Raw genomic sequence first — 28,000 nt, forward strand, 5'->3', positions numbered from 1 at the left:
ATTGTAAAAGGGAAACTCACCTAGAAAATATGGACAGAATAAAGCAATAGAACGAACACTCTTCAATCGTTAACTGCCATGGGTACAGGTGCTTTCCTAAGCAGAACTATACACTAAACTGAACTTCACTTTTTTTTATAATTCACTTGATATTAGTAAATTAATTTACTATATTCAATTCACTTTGATTTTATATTGTAATGTAATGTTAGAACCTTTTTAACTGGGTCATTTATAATTTTTGACTGACACATGTTCGGCAATACTTCACGCCATTTCTATTATTTTCACGATACCGCTAACAGCGACATCTAGCGCACTAGTATAAAAATAATTTTCTTCATAATTGTTGATGCACTATTTTTTACACAACACTGTATCTCCCACCGAGTTGCATGCGACAGATCGCAGATGGACGCAATCGACAACTCCCGGAATGCTGAAAGCGCACTCACAGTGCTCCCAAAGAGCAGCGATCAGCCTTGAAAGATCATTCAGTGATAGAGAGTGTCACGATCTCTGTGAACTCCCGCTCAGATCTCTTTCACACAGGCTCAGGTTTTCCGTTTTCATCACAAATGTCTCTCAAATCGTGCCATTGAGATCCGTGAGAAGCCAGCCATTCTCAGGAAGAACTGATCCAACAATTAAAAAACAATTGCTTGGATTTTTCTTTTATTAATATTTCTTCCTTAGCATTAATTTTTCTTTTTAAATCATATTTATAGTATTTATATACCATCAAATATTCACATATTGGAGGATGCCTGAATAGTTTTTTTTTTAACTTTCTCATTTTTACACAATTGTTCGTGTACAAAAAATTTTTATATGTACATCATTTTGAAGGTACAATCTTATTATAAACTTTTTCATCATATTTTTTTTTTATATTTTAAATATAAAAAAAACAATCACATATTAAACAAATATTTTTTTTAGACATTTAACATTGGCAATAATTTTTCCATTATTTATTTATTCTACATCTACCTGTTATTTAGATTAAAACACAAAATAATTATATATATACCCTAAATTACATATATATTTCTTAAGCCTAAACAGAAAAAATGACATCTCTTAGTAAAACGCCAAATGGTGAAATTATTGCCATTTAAATGATAAAAAAAATATTTTTATTTTGTCATTAAAGCATCCTGCAATAGTTTTTTTTTTATATTCAATATCCTTAAAATGTCTTAAAGGTCTAATATTTTTTTTAATGTATTTAAAATTTTCATACTTATAGTTTCTTGCAAATCTTTCCTTCAAGTATTTTTTTTTCTAGCTATTATTTCCTTCGATATTTCTTCTGTCAATTTGCGCAAAATGAAATGAAACAAAAGAACGTTATTCTGCAAAATATATAGTTTCTCATTTAAATTTCATTATACAAATCAAAATATCTATATTTACATTTTTCCACAATACCCTTTTTAAATATTCGCTTTTCTTTTTCAAGGAAGAAACAAAAAAGCTAAATCCCCTTTTCAGATAATAAAATATTAAGTAAATAATGTTTTTTTTTACGTAGGAAAGAACAAATGTATTTTAAAATTTTAACAAGAAATGTTCCTTCAAAACTTATAATTTTCTTTACACTCTGATCTTCCTCGCTTATTATCTCTTCCCCTTGTTTTAAGTATATTATTCCTAAAATATTTTCTTTTCTTTCAATAGTTTTATCAATTTAATTATAATCGTAATAATTTTATATCTCTTTTCGTCTTCGGCCATATTTCAATTTTCTTATACGAAATATATCTCTAGTTAGTATGTTGACTAAAATGTGTTAGTGTAATTAATTTTGATGATGCATCCCAGTTTGTCATCAATCTCCTGTTGATTGTTTCCTTTTTTTGTCGATAATGTCGAGAAATTACGAAAATTTAATCATGATCGTCGAGTTTTTTTCTGTCTCTTTAATTTTACTTTTGATCCTTTCGCACAAATAATTTCCCCCGAATATTCTTCATGTTCCTATTCACTGTGAAATTTGGAGCAATATATTTGTATCTACTGTATTTCTTTGTGAGTTTCATATTGATTTCTGTCTTTCTTGGCACAATTAACTTACTTCCAGCTGACATTGGGCTATTTATCTTGACATACTTACTTCGATAGATCCTCTGGCCTGCAATCCTTCTCCCTGCACTTCCCTCAGCTTCCTTGCTGATCTCTTCACTTCTCAATGATTGGGATGTCTTGAAATATTTTCTATTGGGATACTTGCAATGCCAGCGATAAATCGAAGGCTTCCTCGAGGTCATTCCTCTTTCCCCAAAATTCTTCCCACTTATCCCCACACTTGATTTCACTCTATTGCCATGTCGATTGAGCACACTCTCATCCCCAGTCTCCTTGCCACCGTCTATCGCTGAACCCGACGCATGGCACGCATCTTTCTTCGTGGCTGTTGACTTGCTGATGGCGTTACACTGCAAAATTCACAGACAAATCCCCATTGAGACCCAATATCTACATTTTTTATCAACTAATCTCAATTGCTTTCACAGATCATTTGTTTATAGCCCAGAGTTCACTGTCCTACAAACATTGACCCCAATTGAGTTAAACTTAAAAAAGAAAAGAGGTTAAATTTGTTTTAAAAACTTTTGAAGGTGAAATGAAAAATGAAAAATTCCTTATGAATATTTTTTTCTGCAAAAAATACGCAAGAATTTGATGCATCAAAACATTTATTTAAAAGAAAATCTGAACCTTATTCATCGCATCCTTAAAAGACTTTACCAACTTAATCATAATTTGCTAAAATATTATATGAAAGTAAAATAAGAAAAAAAAACAAATAAAACAAAATGATACACGGTGTTGAAAAATGATTCCATAAATTCCTGCCCGATCCAAAAATAAACTTCAACAAATAAAATTATTAAGAAATATCCCCCCAATCCTGGCATATAGTCAAGTGTGCTAATTTGGGCGCTTCGCTACCTGGATCGTTTATGACTAATCCACTTACTGTGCTATCACACTTGCACATTAAAATTTTAATATAATTCACATTAATTGTCGCTGGTGAGAGTCTAAATGTGTAATTTGTGTGTTTGAATCATTTTATATTCAAAATTTGATCTATTTGTTGATAAAAAGGTAGACTTGGCCCGCAAAATTTGATATAAATTGATTTATAGCATTATTGCGAAAAATTAATGCGATTTTCTCTTTAATTTTTAATGTGAAAAATATTTATGCGTTAGGTAAATTTAAACTTATTTTTGCAGGCCAAGTCCACTTCTTTATCAATAAATAGAAAAACCCCAAATATTAAGTGACTCAGAGACACAAATAACATATTTAGACGCTCACAAGCGACAATTAATGTGATTCACATTAAAATTTTAATGTGCAAGTGTGATAACGCCGTTAAAATAATATTTTTATTTTTATTTCCGTAATATAGTCACTACAGTAACATAATATAACTATTCAAGTTTGAGAAAAAGCAAAAAAAATATATTTTTATCCATTAAATAAGTGAGTGCCCGGATTAGCACACTTGACTGTAATCGACTCATTTCAATCTTGTGCTAGCTGAGTTCTTCACTAAAAATTTTCTAGCAGTGATATTTTCGCTAATACCGCAAACAGCTGGTTGATTGAAAACATTTATTGCTTTTTTCCTTGTGAAAAAAGTATTTAAATCCAAAGGTTTAATTAAAAGTGAATTAGGGAAAAGGCGACCCAGTTAGTGCATGCTGACATATTTCAGTATTATCACTATTTTATAAATTTTCTTTAATATTTTTGATAATTTTTTTTATATTATGTTTCTGAATGAAACAGTGAATAATTGTATGGATTTAGAAGAAGTAAAAAAGAATTTCATCAGTCCAAAAACAAGTGTTCAAGTAGCACTCTTCAGAAAACGATCGGTTACCCCACCTTACTATAGAGAAAACTTAAAATGTTAAGTATTTATTGTCGAAATTTAAGACTTTATATTCTGAATTAGGCCAACGGTTCATCTAATAAAATCTTTAAGAATAGTTTATAAAAAAAAGACTTTGAGAATAGAATTTTGGGACTTTGCGTACCCAAAAGAAAATATGGATTACTCTAGGAAAATGTTTTTGACTAATGGCCTCTACAAACTAGAGATATTTATGTATAGGTGGAACCTTTGCAACTTTGTACGGAAAATGATGTCTAAGATCTAGATCTTTGCAATCAAAGAGAACCTTCGCATCATTTGAAGGTTGGCATTGTACGAACCATGCCAACATTCCCTTAAATTTCCCTAGTATGTAGAGGACATAAAAATCGAAAATATCCGATTTTTGTTGATAATAAAAAAAACTATAAGGATGTCCAAATCTAAGATATTTTTTGCAGGAGTCCGATTTCTAGATATTTTTGATAAAAAAAACATCGTGAAATTGACTCGCTAAATATAATACGGTCCAGAAAGAGTTAAAGACTTAACCTTTTGAGGACGAGACACTTTTCACTGATGATTGATCAATAATAAAGGTCGCATTAGCTGTATTTTTTTACCTATATGGACGATTGGAATTATCGGAGAATATGAATCAATCTTTAAAAACTAATTTTTAGGATATAATACTTAAAGATTTGTAACAAAACTAAGGGCATAGCTTCTTTTACCAAGGACAGTCCTAATTTTTCTTCACAATTATCTTTTCCCTATCTACAATCTTATCTTTTTTTAAAGAACACGTTTTTTCTTGAGAAAAGCTCATAATGACGTTAATGTCGCACAAGTCACAATAAAATTTTTTTTATGTATTTTAATTATTTAAATTATTAACATTTAATTTATTCATGTAGAAAAAGGCAGATTTGGCAAAAAAAAATTACTGAAAAATCAATTTTACATTTTTTTTTAGAAAACAGTTGATATTGGATAAATAATGTACTCATAAATCAAAAACAAAACTGTTGGGAAAAACGAACGAACACACGGCAATTGAGGGTTGGGTTAACAATTAGAAAATATAACTCGAAAAAATATTTACAAATTAAACATAAGAATCAAAAAAAAAAATTAAAACACAGATATTAAGAAAATTAGTACTTACGCAAACAAATTAGTATTTCCTCCAAATTGGAAGGCTGGTGCATTTGTACCAGTCTGAAATTAGTAAGAAAAATTTATCATCAATAACATTTCTTTTTTTATTCAGACACTCATCCAGCACATAAAAAAATACATTAAACATGCTGGTAAATTTCATCGTGTTTCTTTACTTTTTTTACATGCACAATCCGCGAAAATTTAGAATTGGTAAAGACAAAACGAAGGAGAAGAAATTGTAATTGTGCCAATAAAACTCACCTCAGTGTTTCCTGCTTCGAAATTAAATGTCGACGGCGTAGCGTTGAATGAGAATGGCTGTGATGAGTTCTGAAAATGAAATGGACAAATAGCACAAAATTAGCACTTTTTCCAACTGAGAATTTAAACTTTATTGCCAGACATTCCGCTTGAGTGATTTAAAATATAGTTTTGAAAAAAAAAGTGTGCTGGATTAGTAACAGAAATGGAAACTCTTTTACTTGAGTCTTTTTAATTTCATTTTCCTTGCAGACAAATAGTATTTGATATCCTACTCTGAAAGACGAGATTTGTAAAGTGACCAATTGGATCTTATCATTAAACTTTTATCAATAGAATGTTGCTTTTCTTTTTTTTAATTTGACATAATTTTTTGTCAAATTACGTATGTCAATAATCTAAGCTCCGCCCACAAATAGTCTAAGATCACACATTTTTAAAATTTTATAGTATATTAAAGTTACTATTTGTGAACTTCATTTTAAACATTTCTTAAAGGAATATTAAACCCCTTCTACTGAGTAAGTTCCGTATAGATCAATAAAATAGACCACGCCCCATATAAAACTTCTAATTAGTCCTTATAATTTTTTTTCGTTAATTTACTTCAAGGAATCTGTACATTTAAGACACAATAAACTCTTTGGAGGGATTTAAAATGATATACGTGGATTAAACATTAGGTGTAATCCTCCCTAATCAAATCTCTGGATCTACTTCTGGAAAATCTTCTAGGATAGCCAGTATCCAAAGACAACTCTCCTGCAGCATCATTTGGGTGTGACAGCAGTCTGATTTTGTATTTTTATAATGAACATCTATTATAAAGTTTACAGGGTATTGCAAGTGCGTAAATTTTAGCAAATGGATAAATTAAAGTATTTGGTGTTAAAATAAAATTATTCATATTGGATCTTACTTTTATAACAAAACTATATACACTATATACTATTTTAACTTTCTTTTGTATTTGGGTTCTTATACTTTTTTATTATTTGAATCCTAATGGCTTCAGCACACGTTTTAGACCAGGAAAATTTTATGAAATCGAAATTCGAACCCCTTTCTTTCCCATACGCTTTGTATATGTCTATTTCATTTTTCGCACTCTTCTTCTTCCTTTAAACATCACTCCAAATTCAATTTAGCTCAATCAAATTTTGAAAGCGAAAGAGTGGGATAGACATATGCAAAGCGTGTGAGAAAGAAATGGATGTGAATTTTGATTTAATGAAATTTTCATGATTTTAATGCTGTAACAGAGGCTTAGAGCCAAAAATAGACACAGGGATCAGCTCGAAAAATGAGAATTAGTGTCAATACACTCTAGGATCAGCCAAAAATTTGGAGGATCAGGCTGAGCTTCTAAATTCATGAGGTCTAGTGAAATTTACAAGGATCAGTGACATCAGCGCCAGTGACAAAAATATAAAACTTCACTTTGGGCATTTTTGGGTACATTTAGAAATGTCAATTACATGAGTGAAATTGCACATAAGAAATCTGTCAGCAATTAAAGTATGTACATTTATAATAGAAATTTCTCAGTGTTTGATAGTTTGAGCTGATCTTTTATCGACAAATTTTTCGAGCTGACTGTTCTCGAGAATCAGCCTGTGTTTATTTTCGGTAGACTTACGAAAATGTTTATGTATTCGATCTGAATTTCCTTTGTGCCCTTGATGTAGGCGAAACCATTTTGTAATTTTCTGATACTTAGAACACATAGAAGATCAAAATATAGTTCCAATCTTACTGATCCAACTTAATACTTTACTAAGAGACAGGTGAAAAGCCTTAAATGACCGACAATACTCTAAAACGGATGAAGATTGTAAAATCTACACCAAAGGCACCGCAGTGTCAAAATATAAGAAAATAAAAGAAAAATCGCATTTTAAAAGTGTGGAAACTTTGATTTAAAATATAATACAGGGGCGTGGTTTATTTTATGTGTGGGATCATTCCGGCTTTTCCAAAATTAAATAGTTAAGTTTAAGACATATGATCTGCATTTATTGAATTTTTGATCAAGCCTTTTTATAAATATTGAAAAATGCAATAGATGTGATTCTGTACAGAATCACATTTAAAAATATCAATATAATTTTTTTTGTATTCTTTAGAATGGGTGTGACCTAAACTTTGTCAATATAGGAGAGAGTGGCTTCACCGGTTTCACGAATGCATTAATTTCGAAAATCAAAATTTTTAGGACGAAAAGTAATCATTTAGGAATTGTCCTGTGTATTTCCAGATAGCCAATAATTAAGAAAAACTAACGGAACATAAGTAATATTAATATGATAAATATTCTTTAGTAAATGAGTCATGAAAAAAAGTTCAGCTGCGTGAAACTCCCTTTCTCCTCTAACAATTTTTATTTTTTATATACATTCTTACCTGTTGAGCCGACCCAGTAAAGTTGAAATTAGGGGCTGCTCCTGGTGTAAAATTAAACGCTGGCTTATTCTCCGTCTGATTCGATGGAGTATTATTGTTATTGGCGCCAAAATTGAAGGGAGTCTGTACAAGAAAAGTCATTAATGATGTTATTCCTTTGAAAAATTAAAAGGAGAAATTTTTATGTTGAATATCTTTTTTTAGTTCATGACTTTTGTGTTGGTTCGTGTCACGACTGTTTCCCCGACCAAACATTCATGACAGGAACCAAGTAAAAGACAAGTCGATTACGCAGAAAAACATGAGGATAATTCTGTACTAAAATGTCCTAAGAAAAATTCCCCTTTTCATTTCTCAAAATGCTAGGAGAAAGTGCCCATGCTTGATACCATTGGAAGCTTCGTAATGACTAAATTTTCTATGTTTCACAATATATAGTGACTCATCGCAACCATATTTTAAAAACTATGGGAAAGTGGCCAGTTTTTTAAATATATCGCGGAGTCATGTTTATTGAGAAACATAGGAAAAATTTAGTCATTACAAAGCTTCCAATGATTCAAGCATGGGCACTTTCCCCTATTCCATTGAATAATGAAGAAAGATATTCTGAACATTTTTTTAGTACATGATGAAGTTTAGTCATGTACTAAAGGAAATGTACTAAAACAAACTTACATTTGTTGAATCCGCCTTTGGTGTTCCAAAATCGAATGACGGTTGTGGCTTCTTGCTTGACGGCTCAATGCCATCACTGACATCAAAGCCACGGGTCTGCCCAAACGGTGATCCCGTCGGTTTATTGGCCACTGATCCAAAGAGATTGCCAGTGGCTGGATTTTGAGCAGTCGATGGGGAAGCACTGAAAACCGACGGGGCATTCGCTGGATTTGGCGCCATACTGCCAAAGAGATTTGTCGATGGGCTAGAACCAAAGCCCGGACTACTTCCAAATGCTGGAGTTGCCACTGAATTGAGCTGAGACATTCCACTGCCAAAAGGTGAAGGAGTAGCAGCTGCAGGTGCAGCACCAAATCCAACAGATCCAAAAGCTGGTTGACTTTGACTTTGCAGGGGTGATTGTGACTGTCCACCAAATCCCCCAAATCCCTGGAATCCCGAAGATGCAGCTGGAGTGGCTGCTGGTTGAGGCTTTTCCTCTGGCTTGGCAGCTGAGGCACCACCAAAGATAAATGTCGGCTGTTGAGGTTTTGCAGGTTCCGGGGCAGCGGCAGGAGATGCCCCAAATGTAAAAACTGCTGGTCGGGCAGTTGGAGCCGACGTAGTGACAACTGGTTGGGCAAATGCTGCAGGAGCAATGGCGGCAGTGGTTGAGGCGACAGCCCCAAAGGTAAATGTCTGCGTCTTCGTTGCACTTCCAAACTCAATGGTGGGCTTCTTTGGCTCCTCAGCTTTAGTTGCTGGCGCAATTGGAACTATGGGACTTTTGAACACAGCTTGAGACGGAGTTTCTCCTGTACTTCCAAACGGAGATGAAGTTGTCGTGGTGGTTGGACCACCAAAGAGATTAGTCGAGGAGGAAGCTGTTGTTGCAGCTGGAGTCCCAAAAACAATCGATGCTTTAAGTGTGCCTGGAGACTGTGTAGTCGTCGTACTGGTCACTGAGGTCACTGTGGGAGCAACTGTCGTTGCTGGTGGCTCTTGAGCCTTCGAAATACTCACACTCCCAGTACCAAAAGTGAAAGTCGGTGGTGCTTTGGGCGTCACACTAGATTCAGCTGAAGATGTGGCTGTTGGAACGCCAAATTTAAAACCACTCGTGGAGCTAACTGTTGCCGAAGAGGCCGTTGAGGTGGCCGTTGAGGTGGCCGTTGAGGCGGCAATGGTGCCAAAAACAAACTTGGCCGATTCTGCGGTGGTTGTTGCTGCCTTAGGAGCCCCAAAGACAAATTTTGGTGGCTCAGATGTCACAGTATCTGCTGATGTTGTTGTTGTTGCAACATTTCCAAAGACAAAGCCACTTTTCAATGGCTCCTTTGCAGTCTTCTCACTCTCCTTGGTTGTGATCGTTGCCTGAGCACCAAACACAAAGCTGGCCGTTGTGGCAACCGTCGATGATGTGGCTTCGCTCTTTTCAGCAGCAACAGGCGGCATTCCGAAGGTGAATTTTGCAGCTGATGGTACTGCACTGAATGAGAATTGGGGTGCATTTTCAGCTTGAGTACCGGGTTTTGGCTGATCACAGCACGGACATTTATTCTTTCCCGGATCATTTTTCGACATACACGCCGAACACTCCCACAGAGCCTTCTGCTGTTTCATTAAATTACTGAATTTCTCATCTTTGAGCACAGTCGTCACCGGAACTGAAACTTTTGGCTTATCGGCAGTGGTTTTTAAGGCACCATCTGGGCGTGGTTGTTCACAGCAAGCACACTTCGTCAGGGCATTGTCATTCTTCAGCATACATCCCGTGCACTCCCACTTAGCACTCTGAGCTGCCAGCAGAGCCTTAAACCCAGAATCCATGGGAGGAGCAGATTTAACTGCTGCTACTGCCTCTGCACTTCCCTTCTTTGCACTTCCACAAGCTATACACTTCAATTCCCCCTCTTTATTCCTCACCAAGCACGATTCACATTCCCACGTGTTTGCCGGAGCTCTGAATTGACTCCCAAATGAACTGACCACCTTCGGAACATCCTTTTCTGTAGCCTTTGCTCCTTTATCACTCTTCAACGGTGAAGACTTCAGAGCCTCTAACACACTGCTTCCCACTTTGAGAGATTGCCCCAGTGATCCAGGAGACTGAACTTCAGCTTCAACTGGTTTTTCCTTGACATTCTGGGCACTTTTCTTAGCCATTTCCGCTGTGTACATGAATGTGGGCGGTGACGAGGTGCTTTTGCTCTTTGTGATATCAATAGGCTCACTAAATTTGAAGCATCCCCTCGCTGGAGATCCAAAACAATTTCCAGATTCACCAATGACAATTGGAGCGGCAAATTTGAAAGTAGATCCTTTGGATTCTTCGGATTTTCCATCAGGTGTCTTCGTAGGGCCATTCTTTTTCTCACCAGCTGCAAAGGTGATGTCAAAGGTGGGCACTGACTTGAGTTGTGGCAACTGTACATCCGGTAAATTCACCGGAATCGCCATACCATCGCTACTAGAGGCTTCCGGACGAGTTTTTGTTATTTTATTTCGCATTTTATTGACATGCTTCGAGCCATCACTCTCGGACTTTGCATCCGGAAGCTTGTACTCTGTGATCCGATTGAGAGAACTTGAAGAATCCATGGCGCACTTCCTCAGCTGCTCAGTTTGACTCTGAAGTTTTTTCATCTGCAGCAATTGTGACATCGATGGCACCTGCAATTCCGTGAGCGGAGGTACGGTATTTGCCCTCGTGGTGGGACTCTTGCTGTACGGTGTCTTAGGCTGCTGCAGCCGAATCACTCTGTCCTGTTCTGTAAATCTCTGTCGATGCTGTGTCATCAATGGTGGCAAATTCCTGCTCAGACTGCTATTGGCCATCTTTCGAACATCCGTCAGTGGTCCGGACAGTTGATTCATCACTTCAAGGATTCTCTTGGCTGTATTTGATAGTGGTACCTCATCCCTGTTGGACGTAGACAGGGCATTTCCGGATGATGAAGAGATATTGGATAAACTCGATGAGGGTCGTGTTGATGGCATCTGACGACTTCTTAGGGGATTGCTGAAGGCATGCCGAGAGTAAGCAGAAGCTCCACCAAACATTGTGCGGCCCCGATAAAAGGGCGATTGGATATTCAGCAGACGACTGTCACTGAGAGCTGATGTGCTACCATACAGGGAAGCATTGAAGGATCTCTTCTGGGACAAGCTGTTGAGGGAACTCATGGACATGGATATGTTTTTGTCAGAGAACAGAGACTTCTTGGACTGAAGATGCGATCCAAAATTAATGACACTCGATTGACGTAGATTGCGATTGCAAGTACTACTCATACTTGCTCCACTTTCCGATGCCGTATCATTCCCATTGGCTATGCTCTCCTCAGCTTCATCCTCCTCCTGCTCTTCCCTAGGCTCCTCATCGGCATCCTCCTCATCCACCTCGGCCACCACTTCATTCAACTGAGACTTTTGGGGCGGATGATGCATGATCGGAGTGGATCTCATGAAATTATATGGCTCCTGAGGTCGATTGCTGTAGTCCAGGAAATTGCGATGCATACCAAATCCTGAGGTAGTTGGCGTTGAAATGCTACTGCCAAAATTTATCTCCACAGGACTCTGAGTGACAATGTATGATTTGAGTTTCTTCACCGGAGGCGCTTCATTGTGATCTTCTGGTGTCTCTGAGTCAGATTCCCGGCGCCGCCGGAGATTTCCATTGGTGTTGCCCTGTCGTTCGGTATGGCCAGTCGGGGAAAACCATCCGGACACGCGAGATCGCACCCTCTCGAGGATAGACTGCAAAAAATGAGCACTCTTAGCAATCTCTATCACAATTTATTGGTCAATTGGGGAACAAATAGAAGCAAGGACATGATCTGCGAGGTCGCTTTCTCAAAAAAACGAAGCAAAGCGACAAACCGCCACACACGCTGCCAGGCTGCCATGACATTTCTCTCCCCAACACACGCGATTTTGCACCGATTGAAAACCCTCCAACCCCCACATTACCCCACAAATCTCCACACTGGGACCCACAGAACACTTTTTCATCTCTTCTAGGGCACCATCAAACCCCAAAATACTCATTTGGAGCCCGAGAAAAGGTGAGGAAGGAAAACGCAAAAATGACAAACTCACTGGTGAAGTTTCTTGGGTGCGATTTGCCATCCTTCTCGGTCCACTTTCTCTACCTCACGCACAATTTTCACTGCCCAAATGCACTTTTGTGCGATATTTCACAAGGAAAACCACTCAATTAATTCTATATTACTAAATAAAAGAAAATTCACGCGAGCACTGTTTCTTCTTCTTCTTTTTATTTATTTTATCCCGATTTGCCATCAGAGCTACGGTGGTGGCTTTGCGAAACTCGTTATACTTGTAACGCCTCTGGTGGGAAATTTAGGAAAGTATTTTTGGCGCTCTTTTTTATCTGATCTTGAGATATATCCTCTTATCTCGCGATATCTCCTCATTAAAATGAGTGAAAATCAGTGTTTAATAGAAGATTTGTAGGGGAAAGTGCCCAAGCTTGATACCATTGGAAGCTTCGTAATGACCAAATTTTTCCTATGTTTCTCAATAAACGTGACTCCGCAATATATTTTAAAAACTGGCCACTTTCCCATAGTTTTTAAAATATGGTTGCAATGAGTCACATGTATATCGTGAAACATAGAAAATATAGTAATTACGAAGCTTCCAATGGTATCAAGCATAGGCACTTTCCCCTATTTATATTATCCTACACCGCTTTTAAAAAATATTTTTCATAGCGAGATGAGAATAAATAAAACCGCAGTCCGCAGTCAATTCTGGACTTAGAGGTCAAAATTACTTCAAATGAAATAATCGAGTTTTATTGAAGAAATGGGAATTGACAAATTGATACACAAATTAAGAAGTTTTAGCTGTAATTTTTTCCTTTTTCATCTGTGTTATCCGATTTTCCAATTTTCTATCAGAGAGCCACGGTGGTGGTTTTGCAAAACTTGTTATACTAGTATGGGCAGCGCCTCTGGTGGGAAATGGACAAAGTATTCTTGGCGCCTTTTTTATCTTTCCGTATCAATATCCTTTCCGTGAACTATTTTCATGTGCTTCCGGTACCTAAAAATGAATCTTGAATTAGTAAATTATGAAAATGAACTCCTCAGGCATGCTGTACTTGTCTCTGCGGACGAATGAGAGTCCACAGTCACATTTGAATCGACTACCATCCGAATGGATGGAAATCATGTGAATTTTTAAACTCCATTTCTTGGAGTAGTCCTTCTTGCAGATTAAACACTGGTATTTCACTCCATCATGCGTATCCATATGCTGAGCCAAGTGGCACTTTTGCCGATACCTATTGGGACATCTATCGCAAGCATATGGCTTCTCTCCTGCAAAGAAAAATCCATCAGGACTTGCAAAACTCAATTTTAAAAATAAGTAATGTCTTTCTACCCGTATGCTTTCGGCGATGTACATGAAGAAAAGACATCCTGCTGAATGTTTTCTTGCAATCTGGACACTCAATGGATTTTCCTGTATGAATAGCCATGTGAGTCTTTAGAGTGGCATTTTGTCTGAATTTTTTCTGACAAATTTCGCAAGTAAATGGTTTTTCTCCTGTGTGAAGCCGACTGTGGCACACTAAAACGTTCCTCTGGGAAAAACAGAGACCACAAGTTGAGCACTTGTATGGCTTATCTCCTGTATGGATCCTCATGTGATTCTTCAGGCTATTTGCGATGGCAAACCTTTTGCTGCAAATGCTACAGGAGAATTTCTTCTCACCCGTATGAGTTATTATGTGATTCTGCAGTCTCTGCCTCGTCTTGAAGCTCTTGCCACAAGTGCTGCATAGATAATTGGTTCCAGTTTCTGATGTTTCCTCTTCGATTTTGTGCCCAATCCGTTTATGACCCCTGTTTAGAAGAACCTTTTGCGGTGATAATTTTGTAGCCTTGCAGGATATTTTGGGATATTTTCTACTGTGGTTCTTTGGGGAAGTTTTCTGAGAGACAAATTCTTTGGTGAGTGGAGAACTGGTGAATTGGTGAGCTTCTGAACACTCTTCCTGACCAACTTTATCCCCAACTGACTCATCTTTAGTATTCTCCACAGCAATAGATTGATCCACTTGGTTTTCTAGCAGACCAAAAAACTTCTTCCGGGTCTCCAGGCACATTTCCCGGAAACTGAAGGCGTTTTTCAGTTGTTGCAGACAATCTGAACAAATATTTTTATTAAATTCTGAAGAGTCAGACATCGAAATTTCAATCCCAGTTATCTCGAAAAATACTTCATATATTGTCTTTTCTTTATTCAAATCTGATTGCAAGGATGTTAAATTTTGGCTTTTAGTAAAACACCCGCAACAATAGTCACTATAGTTCTCAATATTCGTGGTCATTTTTCTGCGAAAATTTTTCAAAACATCAACAAAAAACTATACTGAACTATTTACAAAATCTCTACTCAAAATTGAGCAATTTTGAAATTGTCGTTAAGAAAATGAGAATTCAATAGAAATCGATTCATCAGGAAAAGAGGGAAAAGATCTTCCTGGACAAGGCTAGGAGTAGTGAAATGTGTCTAGTGAAAGGTGGAATTCAGGGATTTCAGTCACAATATCTCCTGGAACTTCCATCTCGTGAGATGGGTGAGGGCTCAGTCGGTCATTGGCTCAAAATACCGAGTTTGAGTTTTACACATTTTCCGCCATGTGGCGCAAGCGCGGTTGCTGAACAACGCCAGCGCTGCATGTGAGCAGCACAATAAGTTCAATTTGACAGCAAAAGGGGAAAGAAAATTAGTAGAGTCCCGTGAAAAACAGTTGATCTCAAGAAAAATTGAGATATGCGAGTGAAATTGGTGTTTATGTGGTGTCTCCTGGTGATACCAGCAATCTTGGGCCGAAAGCACCACCTCGAGATCAAGGTGAATTGAAGGAAAGAGAATAAATGCTGGTTTTATTTTGATATTTTTTGTTGACGTCACTGGCATAAGGCGTCAATAATACTGAAATTATTGAATTTATTTAGCTTATTTTGTTCCTTTTCAGGATGACTACCGACGCTACATTGCCCTGAGCACCTTTGGCTTCTACCAGGGTGGTATTCTCGATGTGAAGTTCCTCAATTTTCAGGTGCCAGTTGACGAGGAGCGACAACAGGTGAGAGAATTGGACGTTCATCAATTTCAATTGCAGTTAAATAATTGATAAAAATATTTTCTATTGGAACAGTTTGGCTTATCACTAGATAAGACACTGTCTGACGCTATGAATCCCTACTTGGATACGCATCAGGACAAGTGCATTCTGAATGAACCGGCATCAGCCCAACAGGGAGGACCTATTATTTTCATCCATTTCGATTTGGAAAATAAAACGTGAGTATAATTCAGGAAAGTTCCTTCTTTATTATTCACGAATTTATGTCTTATAGGACTCACATTGATTGTTCCCGGAATTGGCCACCCACTGTCTACATTTACAAAAACCGAGCTGACATCCCCGTGATGAGGGCAAAGAGACACAGCCTGGCCAAAGTCAGTGACTCATCGATCTTTCTGCAGAGACGGAGAAGAGGTAGAGTAATTTTATTGACAATAATCTCCTGCATAAATAATAAATTTTCATCATATCCGAAGCGACAGACGTGAAGAGCACAGAAAGGGGAATAAAATGCAATCAACAGAATCTCCCGATGAACATGACGGTGAAAGATGGAATAAAATACTATTCTTTGAATGTGAGTTGATTTATAATTACCTCATTTATTTATTTAGATTAGAATTTTACATTTTTGAAAAGTATTTTAGTAAAATATGAAGAGACACATTAATATTCTTTTGTGATTTTCAACGTTTTATACCTACCCAAAAAGCCCAAAAAGCTCAATCATCTATCAAGTATTTAAATGAGGGTTGGAATTTTTTTTTGTGTGAAAGGCCAAGTGATTTATCCTTTATTTCTTTTCTCAATCCCATAAAACCCACACAGTTCGTTCTCTATGTGGCCACGAAGGCAGATGAGGGTCTCTACAATTTATACTTCCACAGTTGTCCAAATTATATCTATCCACCGAAGTATTCTCTGAATTTTAATGTAAGTTTGCAAAAAAAAGAATATATCCCTCGAGAATAAACTAAAATATGTTGCCTTTTTATGGATTAATTAGGTTGATATTGAGGAGAATAATAGTGGAAATTATTTATCTGCTGGAGAAATGCCTCTTCCTGCCCTTTACTTCATGATGGCTGTTTTATTCTTCCTCTCAGGACTCTTTTGGATCTTCATCCTGCAGAAGAGCAAGTGAGTGATAGATTTTTTAAAAAATTTTTCTTGGTACTCTGGGAATAGTTTAGAAAGAATAAAGGTGAATTATGTTCAAAAAGGAATTGTAATACAACCGTCAAAAAAGTTCTTTTCGGAATTGATATTAACCGGGTTTGAAAGTTCAAGACGATTGCAACAATTCAAATTTGGCTAAATTTTGAGAGTGGTTTAACTTGAAAAATTCGGTGTCAAAAATTTATTTAGTTATAGAGGTATCTACAGACGAAATGTCTGCCTTAACTATATCCGAAAGTAAAGAAATCCTCATAACCGCTTTCTAAATAAATAAATAAATAAACTTGGTTTGGAAGAGAGGGACCGAAACTAGGGCAGAATATATCTATCTATACAAGAATAGGGTAGAGTCAGCCCTTTTGGCCATGTAAGCACTTTTGGTCACCTAAAGTAAAATCACATTGTAAGGCAATTATGAGTTTATTTAGAACAGGAAAATGGGTCTTATTTCGTGACCTCTAATCTATCGAATCAGAAAACCATATTTTATTTTGTATCGACTTGATTAATTCTAAGTTAATGAAAGAACTTCTCGACAAGGTAAATAATCACTAAAAAAAACATGGGATTCTTAAGAAACTTGTTAATGTTAAGAGAAAATGTTTTGCATTATTTCATATTTTTGATGAAAATATTTGATGTTATTCAATGAAAGTCCATTTCTTAATTAACTAAATTTTATTGTGATATCATCCTTAATAAGATTTTCTAATTAATTAAATGAAAATCGAATGTGGCTAAAAGGGCTTACTTTTTTCATCTGTGTAAGTACTTTTGGTCATTAATTTTCCCATACATTTTACACATGGCGCACTTCGCGGATTTCAGTAAAAACAATCTTGACTTTTGAATAATAAGTTTGAAATAATAAATAAGAATAGGATTTGTGCTGTGTATTTGTGAAAGTTTTCGAAAGCTATTTCTTCTGTTATTTTATTACAATTCTATTGGAAACAAGTGACCAAAAGTGCTTAGAAAGTGGCCTAAAGTATTGAAACATGCATAGTTGCATAAAATGCATTTTTCACTAAAATATCAAAAAAAAATTGGGAATTCTCTTGGATTATTAGGAAGAAACGGCAAAAATAATTACAAAAATTACAAGCACATAAATAATAATTACAAAAATTACAAGCACATGAAACCTTAAAGTGTCCAAAAGTACTTACTCCACCCTATATCTATCTCTAAAATATTTTTTATGGGGGTCACCGAAGACCTGAAGTTGATATTTTTTACCGTTTGGTCTCTATCCCGGTAACAAGTTGAAAATAACTTTAACTCTTTCCGGACCGCAGCATATGCTGCAAGCCAATATAACAATTTTTTAATCAAAAATATATAAGCTCAGGAATTAATTGAGGTCCTACAAAAAATATCTTACATTTGGATATCCCTATTATTTTGTAATCATCCACAAGAATCTGATTTTTATCAGTTCCGAATAATTAAAAAAAAACATTGTTTTTCGCAGAATATTCATATTCTGCTTTGGGTACTCAGAGTCCCAAAAGAGACGAAAGAGTTAAAAAAAAAAAGATAGTATAGTATACTAGTAGATTAGTAAGAAAAGAAAAAAAACGTCTGGACATATTGTACACAAATTTTTAATTTTAAGCTATTTAGACTATGAGGACCATTTCTTCAGTGGAAAAGCATCCCTCTAGTATCTATGAATTCCTACAAATCTCGTCCTCTGAAGTCTAAAATCTAATTTAAAAATCGCAGTGTTCGGTGCTACCCCGTGTTCGGTGGTGCCCCAGTTTCCACTATGCATATTTTCTTAAAAATATTCAATGAAAATTATTTAATTTCGCATTATTCACACTGTTTTTGGATATTTGGAAATTATGCGATAGTGAGCTAAAGGCGATTCGAAAAATGCTGAATTAGGGAAAATGTTGTATGGAAATTTGTCGTAACTTCACCAAAAATGCAAGTAAGAACGAATACTGATGAATTATTATTAATTTATGCAACACTTTCGATTATTTTTATTTAAAGTCATTTTTTTATTAGGGTTTTAAAATTACCTTGTTCTCAAACAAAATTACTCACATTTCAAATATCTCACAATCTCAAAAATGGTGTTACGACAAATGTTGATTTAACTGACAATTATTCAATTAGATACAAAAAATTGGAAAATCTCTTAAATATAAGCAATATAGGCTATATAGGCTATAGGATATATATAGGCTATATTAAAGCCTATTTATATACAAAAAATCTTCTAAATGTGACAAGAATTTCAAAATTTGAAAGGTCAATAAGGCGAAAAGAATAGAAGAAGAATAGATATAGCCACTTCAGAACGACTAAATTACACAAAATGGATTATTTTTCTCATGCTTTTAAATCAGTAAATTATTTTCTCTTCGTGTATACTGTATGACTAAAAGTCGTTAGATAAATTTTATCTGCACTAAAAAGTAGTACAACATTTGTTAACCTTTTCATTAAGCTCTAAAGGTAATAAACACTTAAGATGCTTGTGATAAAAAGTAATTTAATTCAGGGAGTGCTTTTATTCAATTAAGTGGATATTCCCGTTCTTGGAGTAATTTACAGTGTTTTCAAAATACCTTTTCAGCTAAGCTTTATTATAGTTTTTGAACATGAGAATGTACTTCATAAATACTTTTTGTATTTTTTTTGCAGGCATCCAGTCTTTAAGATTCACTATTTAATGGCTGTTCTGGTGTTTCTTAAATCCCTATCGCTCTTCTTTCACGCCATCAATTATCACTTTATTGAGATTAAAGGGGAACATGTTGCAGCCTGGGCTATTCTCTTCTACATCACTCATCTGTAAGTGCCCTACATTCAGGAATTTAACGAGCCCTAGAGCACGATTAAGTATGTTCTTTGACGAAATTTCAGACTTAAGGGGGCTGTTCTCTTCATAACAATCGTCCTTATTGGTACAGGGTGGACTTTCATAAAGCACATTCTGGCCGATAAGGACAAAAAACTGTTCATGATTGTCATACCACTTCAAGTGTTGGCCAATGTGGCGGCAATTATAATTGAAGAGAGCGAAGTGGGTGATAAAGAACATACAACATGGCGGGATATTTTTATCCTTGTCGACTTGATATGCTGTGGTGCCATTCTCTTTCCTGTTGTCTGGTCCATTCGACATCTCCAGGAGGCCTCTGCTACTGATGGAAAGGCAGCCACGAATTTGCGAAAATTGAAACTCTTCCGGCAATTCTACATCATGATCGTTTGCTACATTTACTTCACCAGGATTATCGTCTATCTGCTAAAGGTAAGACCTCTTTTTTAATTATTTTTTAGCCTTTATTTTTTAGCCTCATTTTCCTTGTATTGAACGATCGGAGAAATTCTATATTTTTTCTTTATTATTAATTTATTCTTTCAAATTTGATACATGGGAATTTATAGGTTGTTTTATGAGGGAAAATAATTAACTACTGAAAAGCTTCTAATTATTAAGTACTGAAACCCATCAGAGATTTATTATCAAAGTCTTTAATAAATTACAAAAAAAAACTTTGTGTAATTATGATGTAATTTCAATAGCAAAAGTTTTATAAGGTTTAATGTTTGCACAAATGCAAGAATTACCTGTATTTTTCGGCAACTCAAACTATCACTGAAGCATAATTCTGCTTCAGATTGTAGGGGAGAATGGGGAATATGGTATAGGATTTTTTGATATTCAAATAGAATGTACAAACAGTAATGCTATGCCTTCAAAATTGGCTGCATTTCTTTGTTGTTTATATTTTAAAAATTCAAAAGTTTGAAAAAGAATCGTTCTCAGAATTTGAAATTTCCTTAAGGTTCTTTTGCACTTAATCATTTTTATTCTTTTAAATCACTTAAATGATTTAAATCAATCCATCTCTCAATACAATTGAATTAAAAAATAATATTATTGGTTCATTACTCGTACTGACATGTCTTACTGTGTTATCACACTTGCACATTAAAATTTTAATGTGATTCACATTAATTGTCGCTGGTGAGAGTCTAAATGTGTAATTTGTGTGCTTGAATAATTTTTTATTCAAAATTTGATCTATTTGTTGATAAAAAGGTAGACTTGGCCCGCAAAATTTGATATAAATTGATTTATAACATTAATGCGAAAAATTAATGCGATTTTCTCTTTAATTTTTTAATGTGAAAAATATTTATGCTTTAGGTAAATTTAAACTTATTTTTTTCAGGCCAAGTCCACTTCTTTATCAATAAATAGAAAAACCTCAAATATTAAGTGACTCAAAGACACGAATAACATATTTGGACGCTCACAAGCGACAATTAATGTGAATCACATTGAAATTTTAATGTGCAAGTGTGATAACGCCGTTACTCTAAGATTTTTCAAGTGAGTCCATACTACTCCCAACAGATTGATTTATTAGTCAAATTTTCTATTTTTTTATTCTTAACAATGGTTTTCAGGTACGGTTAAAAAATATTATTCAATATTTCTCAATTCAGAAACAAGTTCACAAAGACTCGTTCTTACATTATTTTTAAAGATTTTTTTTATAAAGATTTAACTAAAATTTGTGTTCAATTTTACCCCGCATTCCTCTTGAAATACAAAAAAAAAAGAAATGTACTTTTCAAAACACTTTCCGAAAGTTTAGCAAGAAAAGTCTACTCGTTGATTGACCACATGTACATTTTGAATTTTGACACATTTTACCCCAAGTCATAGTTTTTCATAAAAGAATTTCTGATAAAAAATAGTGTTCAGCGAATGCTCAAAACACTCACTATAATACACAAATTTGGGAAAATACGTTGGCCAAAATTGATTTCTTCTTAGAAAAAAAAATTAAAGAGGATTATTAATATTTTTTATTTTCCTTATTTTTTGCTCAAGTTCTTTAAAACTTTGAAAATTTAAGGATGTTCGTTCATGGAGGGTATAATATGGTAAAAGTTTAAAATCTGGGTCCCTTTTATCTTTTGTATTATGTGTTTTTTATTTACTACTTGTCATATTTTGCCCCAGATTCTTCTATTTAGGGTAATATGGAATAATTTGGAATCACGTCTGATTTGGAACTTTCAGTTTTTCTAACAGTTAGCTGGTTTTAGAGGGCAAAAGGAAAAAAAAACAACGAAGAAGTACTTAAAAGTCTTGTGCTAATTGGTTTTCTTTTAATCCCTGACTATCTGAAACGGTGAGAAAATCTCAAAATTCCAAAATAGCCATGATTCCGTATCACCCCATCTTACCTTATAGGAGAATGTAGGCATGGTTCGCACACAGTGAACCTTCAAACGATGCGAGTTTTCTTTTCTTTGCAAAGAGCTGGTTTACCATTTCTCATCTCGTCTCATGAGGTTAATAATTATCTGTCTTATGACTAAGAAATGACGAACTAGATCTTTGCAACCAAAAAGAAAACCTTCGCATCGTTTAAAGGTTGGCTGTGTACGAATAATGCCTACATTCCCCTAATGATTTCATTTAACTTTGAGAACTTCATCAACTTTTTCAATTTATATCCAATAAACCAAATATTTTGTCTCTTTCCAATTTGTTTCTATTAGAATGTACGCAGGAAGTCCAATAAATTCCATTGGGACTTTTCAAATGAAAGTAACTTCATGAGTAAGTGGTCTCTGTAAATATAGTTTGATGTCCCAGAGAGAGTATTACCTCAAAATCACCTCTGGTAGACTCTGCAATTAAGCCTTAATTGAAGTGCACAATAGAACTCAGGTGTTGTATCTCACGTGAAAATTTGCGGTAACTTGAAGGCAAAGAATATGTGTGGGAATCCTGAATTTGCCAAAGCAAATTCATGCTGTGCAAATGCAAATTGTGCGGTGCAAAATTTTTGGAGTGGCTTTTTAGAAAGTCGCTAGAATGCAATTCAATTGTGAGTGTGAGCATTGACCGCATTGACAGAAACAATTTGAGTACCGGATACCGGATGTTATTTAAATAAGTACTGAAAGTAGTGAAGAATTTGGGAAAAAATAGTAACAGGGATTTTCAGAATGCTGGAAATCATAATTTCGATGGTATGCCCCAAAAATTGCATAAAAAGCATCAATGTCAAACTTTGAAGTTTAATATAATGTTTTTTAATACGATTTTCTTGCTACAACTTTCAGTGATATTGTGTGGAATCTTGAAAAGCAGTTTATTGTCTTTGTTTTCTCTAAAATATTTCTTAATTTAAAAATGATTAATATTAAAAAATTATTAAAAATCTTTGAGGACACTTTTTTATGCCAGAAAATTCAGTATGCCTTTGGTAAAATTTAATATAGCAAGTTTTAAAGCTGTTCCTTTGTGATTGGACGTCCATTTTTTCATAACATTTGAAGATAATAAATATTATTATACTAAATGTTCCCGTAACGTGTATAGAGGAACTGCGCTTACCTGCATACGGCTTTCTAAGTATGTCCATAATTTTAATTAATTTAGTTACACTGTTCGATGTTTTACTAAAAGCTGGCGATATTTTAAGATGTCCGCAATATTGCCTCTTTGCAATATATTAGTTTTTGTTTGAACAAAATTACTCTGAACTCGGCTTCTAGGACTTTGCATAGAGTAGGGTGGTCTAATACTTCAGCGTTGATACGGGATCCAGAAGGCCCAAAATACTTCTGGTTCATTCAGGAATATGGTCCATTGCTGGTTGAACCATTGCAGCTTAATGGCACAGGAATTGTGAACTATGCCAAGTCCTAGAAGAATATTGGTATCATCTGTTCAATGGTTCAACCAACATACCTATATATCTCTATTCTCTTTCTCATCTCTTTCTGAAGTTTCAAGTCATTAAAATATGTAGTTCTATTGTTTACGGAGTAAAGAATACCCATAGAACTTAATAATACGTATAATAGAAGTTATAAAATTGAATTCAAGATAAAAAACAGCTTAGAAAAATGCTCAAAAGTCTACTATAACATCATTTATCCATTTATATTAATAAAGTTCATTACAATAATCAATACATAGGGAAATGCATAATAAGTACGAATTCAAGAGTTTCAGAAACTTTTGTCCACAGCGCAATTTATTTATAAGTTTACCGTTTCACAACCGATTTGAAACGATTTATAAATCACTCAAAAAGCTCCCAATATATCTGAGGATTAACAAAATTGAATTTGGGATCAAAATAGTTTTTGATTATCAACCGGTTCATTAAGGAAAATCATTATGCTCATGTGAGTTTGAGCATTTTGCAAAAATTTTTCTACTCAGTGCTTTTTTAATGCTTACCTACATCCCCATGGCAAGTTTTCTTTTGTATATGGAGCTATTTGAAGTCAGCTCGTTTACTCAGCTCATAGAACCGATAGAGAAAACTTATTTAGACAGAAATCTACACAGAAAAAAATATATCGTAGAATTGTTGGTAAATGTTTGCAAATTCCTATTTAGGACTTACAAAATGCCCGTAAATCGTATTACCCACAAACAAGTTCGTAAAAATTTGTACTTATTTTACAAAACTGTTAGTAAGATTATTTGACGACCATATTAAGTACTTTTACAAACATTTGTTTTCAAGTGTTCGTAAATTCACAAAAAATGTGCGTAAAATTTTGTCATTTGTTTTAAAATTTTTGTTGCCTGGCAAAAATTTTCGAACAAATGACAAAATTATACGAACATTTTTTGTGTGTTTACGAACAATTACGAACAAATATTTCTAAAAGTACAAAAAATGTTCGTCAAAGTGTTTAAGCTACGAACAATGTAACAAGTGTAACCATTTCCCGCCTGTACGTGATTTTTCCAACAAAAATTCGATACAAGAATGTAATTTGTTATCACTGTTTAAGAAATGTTGTCTAAAGATTTTTTTGTAAATGATTTGTAGACCTGATGAAGAGGACATTCATCCTCGAAACGTCGTAAAGAATAAAATTGCGAAAGTCAAGAAAGGACTAGTGTTTCCGTCAATTCTTGCTACACCCCATCGGACCGTAATTCTTCATATACGAACAATGTTTGTGAAAAAAGTACAAACTTTTACGAATTTCTTTGTAGGTTTATGATTTACGAGCATTTCGTATGTCCCCAATAGGAATTCACAAACATTTACGAAGAATTTTACGAAATATTTTTTTTTCTGTGCAGTATATTTATCCCTCTACAGAGATTAGTATCTTCTAAAAGGAGATCAGTTCGGACTTCTAAGATATTTTGCGTAACGGTTGCAAATGGAAAGAAATTCCCATAAGTTGGTATGTAAAAGTGAGCTTTGGCTTCAACTCTACAGACTTCATGCCAGGGGGTGGTTAACCGTTCACGATCGATTCGATATAGTTTATAAATCATTCAAAAAGTCCCCAAGAATTACTTAGGAGTTACTTATTATAAGGAATTACTTATAATAAAATTGAATTTCAAATAGCAAGAATTGACGGAAACACTAGACCTTTCTTGACTTTCGCAATTTTATTCTTTACGACGTTTCGAGGATGAATGTCCTCTTCATCAGGTATCGAATTTTGTTGGGAAAATCACGTACAGGCGGGAAATGGTTACACTCAATGTTCAAATAACAAATTTCTTATCATTTCACAACCGGTTGAAACCGGTTCAGGTTATTCAAAAAATCCAAAATTTTTCCAACAAGGCCAAAGCCTTGAGCAAATTCGATTGAGAAATGCGCCCCTAGAAGCTTTAAAATCTTTCACATTAGAAAAGCGTTATTATAAAAAGAAGGAAAAAGGGTAGGGAAGAATAATGGCCATGTTAATGGTTCATGGATTGACAAAGGAGGAAGTAGGTCTCCCGAAAGACCCAAATCGCTATCTCTAACCGCTTGACCTCTGAAACTGACGACAGCTGGACGGACGAACGGACAGACCTGTTAAAATCTGTTCACACGTGTCAATTACACTTATCGGAATCGTTTAAGAAATATGCAACAAAAGTTCAAGCAATAAAAGAATCTTTTTTTTTTGTTAAAGATAACTGTGGCATTTCAATATGCCTGGATGGATGAGATGTTCAGAGAAATGGCCAATTATACATTCTTTGTGCTGACAGCATACAAGTTCCGGCCGGCATCGCAGCATCCCTACTTCACTGTCACCAACAGTGATGACGAAGATGAGCCCAATGAAGTGTAAGTAATCCAAATCTGTGTTAGAGAGTGTTGGTGACGAGATGTGATTTCCCTTTTCTGTATGCTATTCGTATTTTTTTTTCTATTGCTCTCAATCTGGGAAAATTGATGGATTCTACAGATTGACAGATTCGGGTTTCACTGAAGGATTAACCAAAGTCACCAATCGTTCAATGCCCAATGCGACAATTGTTGATGGCAACGAAGAGGAGCGTGAGACATTAATAAGTAAACGTGAATCGAGCCATGAGTACGATTGAATCTAATATGCTTAGATATTCGTGTTCGATTTATTGATTAACTTCAAATTACTTGGCAATAGGCATCTATAAATCTTCTCCATCACCACAAAATACAACCCCTACTCCCTTCCTTGTTTCTTTTTGTATTGTAAGATGAGTATGTTTAGGATAATGAAACTTTTGTGAATATTTATTATTCATAAATCTAAGTCCTGTATATAATAATAGGTTTTATTATTTCTTTTTATCTATCCCTTCACTGTGAGTGATTTTCTTATTCCAAGAAGAAAGTTAAACAGAAACACTCATAATTCCTCCATTTAGTGTAGAAAAGAAAGGAAATATTTGCATAAAGGGATATGTTGACGAGTTAGTCATAGTATTCTTTCCTGATTGCAATTTATATCTTAACAAAAAAATTAAAGGAAGTAATTGTGATTTTAAACTTAATATACTTAATGAGAATATTCGGCGGTATTTTGCAATTCCATAGTTTTTTTCTGAAGTAAAGTAGAATAGTCTAATTAGGAATCTGTTCTAAATGAGAATTATCCACAATCCTAAATAGGAATACTAATTTCTTAATAAACACAGTACTAAATTTTTATAAATCTATGTCACTATCTCATTATTTGATCTTTTACGTTCCAGATTAATCAAGAAATCCATTTATATTTAAAAGTTTTAATACAAAATCCCATTTAGAGCGTGTTCTAAATTAGTCTATTCTACCCTATAATGTTTTTCGGAACGACTATTTTTGATAAAAAAAAACCTTTAAGAATTCTTTTGGAGGAAAATTACGAAATTGTTCGGAAAAAAATCTCGACGCTGCAATGTAGTCTTGCTCTAAAAATTCTTACCTTTGACGAATCTGAAAACAAATTCAGAAGATAGATCATCCTGAAATCTTTGCCATACGGCAATGCACTTTCATTAACAAAAATATATATAATCAAATTTATTTTTGTCTGAGAACCATTATTTTTAAATAAAAGGATTTCTTTTGTTAGAAAACCAAAGATAAAGTCGAGCAAATATTCTGAATTAAGGGGAGGATCTGAATTAGGAGGCCAAAACATTCTGAAAATTTCATTTTCAAATTAAAAAAAAAATACAGCACTTTCAAAAGTTGCAGTTTAATTGATTCACCCTGTAATACACGGGAGCGCCTCGTCGTATAGCTCTTAATTCTTGTGTGAAAAAATAGTCTAAAAATATTTCCAAATTTCATAAATGTTTTTGATCGCTAATCCAAAACAACAGAGAAAATTAAAAAATTGGAACTTTTTTACAGAGATTTACAAAAATTCATATTTTGAGATGTAATATTGATGGTATTTTTTTTTATAAAATGACCATAGAAGTTTGAAGAGAATTTAATTCTTAGGAAAATGAGCTTTTATTAATTTCATTCGGTGAATAGAATTTTTTGCTAACTTCATCGCCAATTCAAACAAAAATAAATAAATAAATAAAAATTGAAAGTGAAAGAAATTGCGTTTCATAGTTTTGGATGTTCTCCTTAGTGCTTGCAAATCTATTGTGCGCTTATTTGTTTTCGTCTAGGTATCTACGGAAATACTTAGAATTACCTTCTGAAATTTTTATGGTATATTCTTAGATAGTTTACCTATCGATTTTGAACAATAATGAAAATATTGATTTTGACCTTGTAATTCAGGCTCTCCCCTTAAATAGTAGAAAATATGTTGTCTCGTATATAAAACTAAATGCATATTTAAAATTTCATAATTATTTTTAAAAAAAATTGTAGGATTCTCTTCTAAATAAAATAGGAATTGTGAAAGAATGTCGAATTTTCAAATAAATGGTAGATAGTTGATAGAATCTTCAAGGAAAAATAAACTTAGAGGACATAAAAATGATTATAAGAGTAAATTTGAAAATAAAGGCAAGTTAATTTTTGCATAACTTTATTTTTATATTA

The 28,000-nt window shown here is 34.5% G+C and overlaps 3 protein-coding genes across 7 annotated transcripts; 1 reads left to right on the forward strand and 2 right to left on the reverse strand.

The window, feature by feature from the left end:
- Positions 1 to 662: 662 nt before the first annotated feature.
- On the reverse strand, positions 663 to 12,724 carry LOC129805161 (nuclear pore complex protein Nup153). Of its 3 annotated transcripts, none has more exons than XM_055852909.1 (6): positions 12,491 to 12,724; positions 8,405 to 12,148; positions 7,727 to 7,849; positions 5,324 to 5,392; positions 5,067 to 5,119; positions 663 to 2,441 (listed from the first exon to the last, which is right to left on the reverse strand). In XM_055852909.1, the coding sequence occupies exons 1-6, from the start codon at positions 12,518 to 12,520 to the stop codon at positions 2,375 to 2,377; spliced, it is 4,086 nt and encodes a 1,361-aa protein (XP_055708884.1). In that variant the 5' UTR covers positions 12,521 to 12,724; the 3' UTR covers positions 663 to 2,374. The 3 variants fall into 3 exon arrangements, with proteins under 3 accessions (XP_055708884.1, XP_055708883.1, XP_055708882.1); XM_055852908.1 differs by lacking the exon at positions 5,067 to 5,119 and having other exon boundaries at positions 663 to 1,990; positions 2,120 to 2,441; positions 12,491 to 12,714; XM_055852907.1 differs by lacking the exon at positions 5,067 to 5,119 and having other exon boundaries at positions 12,491 to 12,714.
- Positions 12,725 to 13,196: 472 nt separating this feature from the next.
- On the reverse strand, positions 13,197 to 14,817 carry LOC129808332 (zinc finger protein 501-like). Of its 2 annotated transcripts, none has more exons than XM_055858183.1 (3): positions 13,805 to 14,817; positions 13,521 to 13,740; positions 13,197 to 13,474 (listed from the first exon to the last, which is right to left on the reverse strand). In XM_055858183.1, the coding sequence occupies exons 1-3, from the start codon at positions 14,754 to 14,756 to the stop codon at positions 13,408 to 13,410; spliced, it is 1,239 nt and encodes a 412-aa protein (XP_055714158.1). In that variant the 5' UTR covers positions 14,757 to 14,817; the 3' UTR covers positions 13,197 to 13,407. The 2 variants fall into 2 exon arrangements, with proteins under 2 accessions (XP_055714158.1, XP_055714159.1); XM_055858184.1 differs by having other exon boundaries at positions 13,197 to 13,462; positions 13,805 to 14,815.
- A 276-nt stretch (positions 14,818 to 15,093) lies between these two features.
- On the forward strand, positions 15,094 to 27,984 carry LOC129808333 (protein GPR107). 2 transcript variants are annotated; one of them, XM_055858185.1, is made up of 11 exons: positions 15,094 to 15,283; positions 15,408 to 15,518; positions 15,591 to 15,736; positions 15,793 to 15,935; positions 15,998 to 16,098; positions 16,350 to 16,454; positions 16,528 to 16,661; positions 19,362 to 19,511; positions 19,584 to 19,974; positions 25,650 to 25,807; positions 25,929 to 27,984. In XM_055858185.1, exons 1-11 carry the CDS (start codon positions 15,203 to 15,205, stop codon positions 26,065 to 26,067), a joined length of 1,659 nt encoding a protein of 552 aa, XP_055714160.1. In that variant the 5' UTR covers positions 15,094 to 15,202; the 3' UTR covers positions 26,068 to 27,984. The 2 variants fall into 2 exon arrangements, with proteins under 2 accessions (XP_055714160.1, XP_055714161.1); XM_055858186.1 differs by having other exon boundaries at positions 15,120 to 15,283; positions 16,004 to 16,098.
- Positions 27,985 to 28,000: the final 16 nt, after the last annotated feature.

The sequence above is a fragment of the Phlebotomus papatasi genome, chromosome 3 (genome assembly GCF_024763615.1).
Source record: "Phlebotomus papatasi isolate M1 chromosome 3, Ppap_2.1, whole genome shotgun sequence".
Lineage (NCBI taxonomy): Eukaryota > Metazoa > Arthropoda > Insecta > Diptera > Psychodidae > Phlebotomus > Phlebotomus papatasi.

Excerpts from the sequence above, each read along its gene's own strand:
- LOC129805161 (XM_055852907.1), bottom strand. The coding sequence starts at position 12,520 with ATGGCAAATCGCACCCAAGAAACTTCACCA. Across the intron at positions 12,149-12,490 it reads GCACCCAAGAAACTTCACCA|TCTATCCTCGAGAGGGTGCG; the intron begins GTGAGTTTGTCA and ends CATTTTTTGCAG. Across the intron at positions 5,393-7,726 it reads TTACTGGGTCGGCTCAACAG|AACTCATCACAGCCATTCTC; the intron begins GTAAGAATGTAT and ends TTTCATTTTCAG.
- LOC129808333 (XM_055858185.1), top strand. The coding sequence starts at position 15,203 with ATGCGAGTGAAATTGGTGTTTATGTGGTGTCTCCTGGTGATACCAGCA. Across the intron at positions 19,975-25,649 it reads TTATCGTCTATCTGCTAAAG|ATAACTGTGGCATTTCAATA; the intron begins GTAAGACCTCTT and ends TTTTTGTTAAAG. Across the intron at positions 25,808-25,928 it reads GAAGATGAGCCCAATGAAGT|ATTGACAGATTCGGGTTTCA; the intron begins GTAAGTAATCCA and ends TGGATTCTACAG.
- LOC129808332 (XM_055858183.1), bottom strand. The coding sequence starts at position 14,756 with ATGACCACGAATATTGAGAACTATAGTGACTATTGTTGCGGGTGTTTT. Across the intron at positions 13,741-13,804 it reads ACATCGCCGAAAGCATACGG|GAGAGAAGCCATATGCTTGC; the intron begins GTAGAAAGACAT and ends TTTTCTTTGCAG. Across the intron at positions 13,475-13,520 it reads TCATTCGTCCGCAGAGACAA|ATTCATTTTTAGGTACCGGA; the intron begins GTACAGCATGCC and ends TACTAATTCAAG.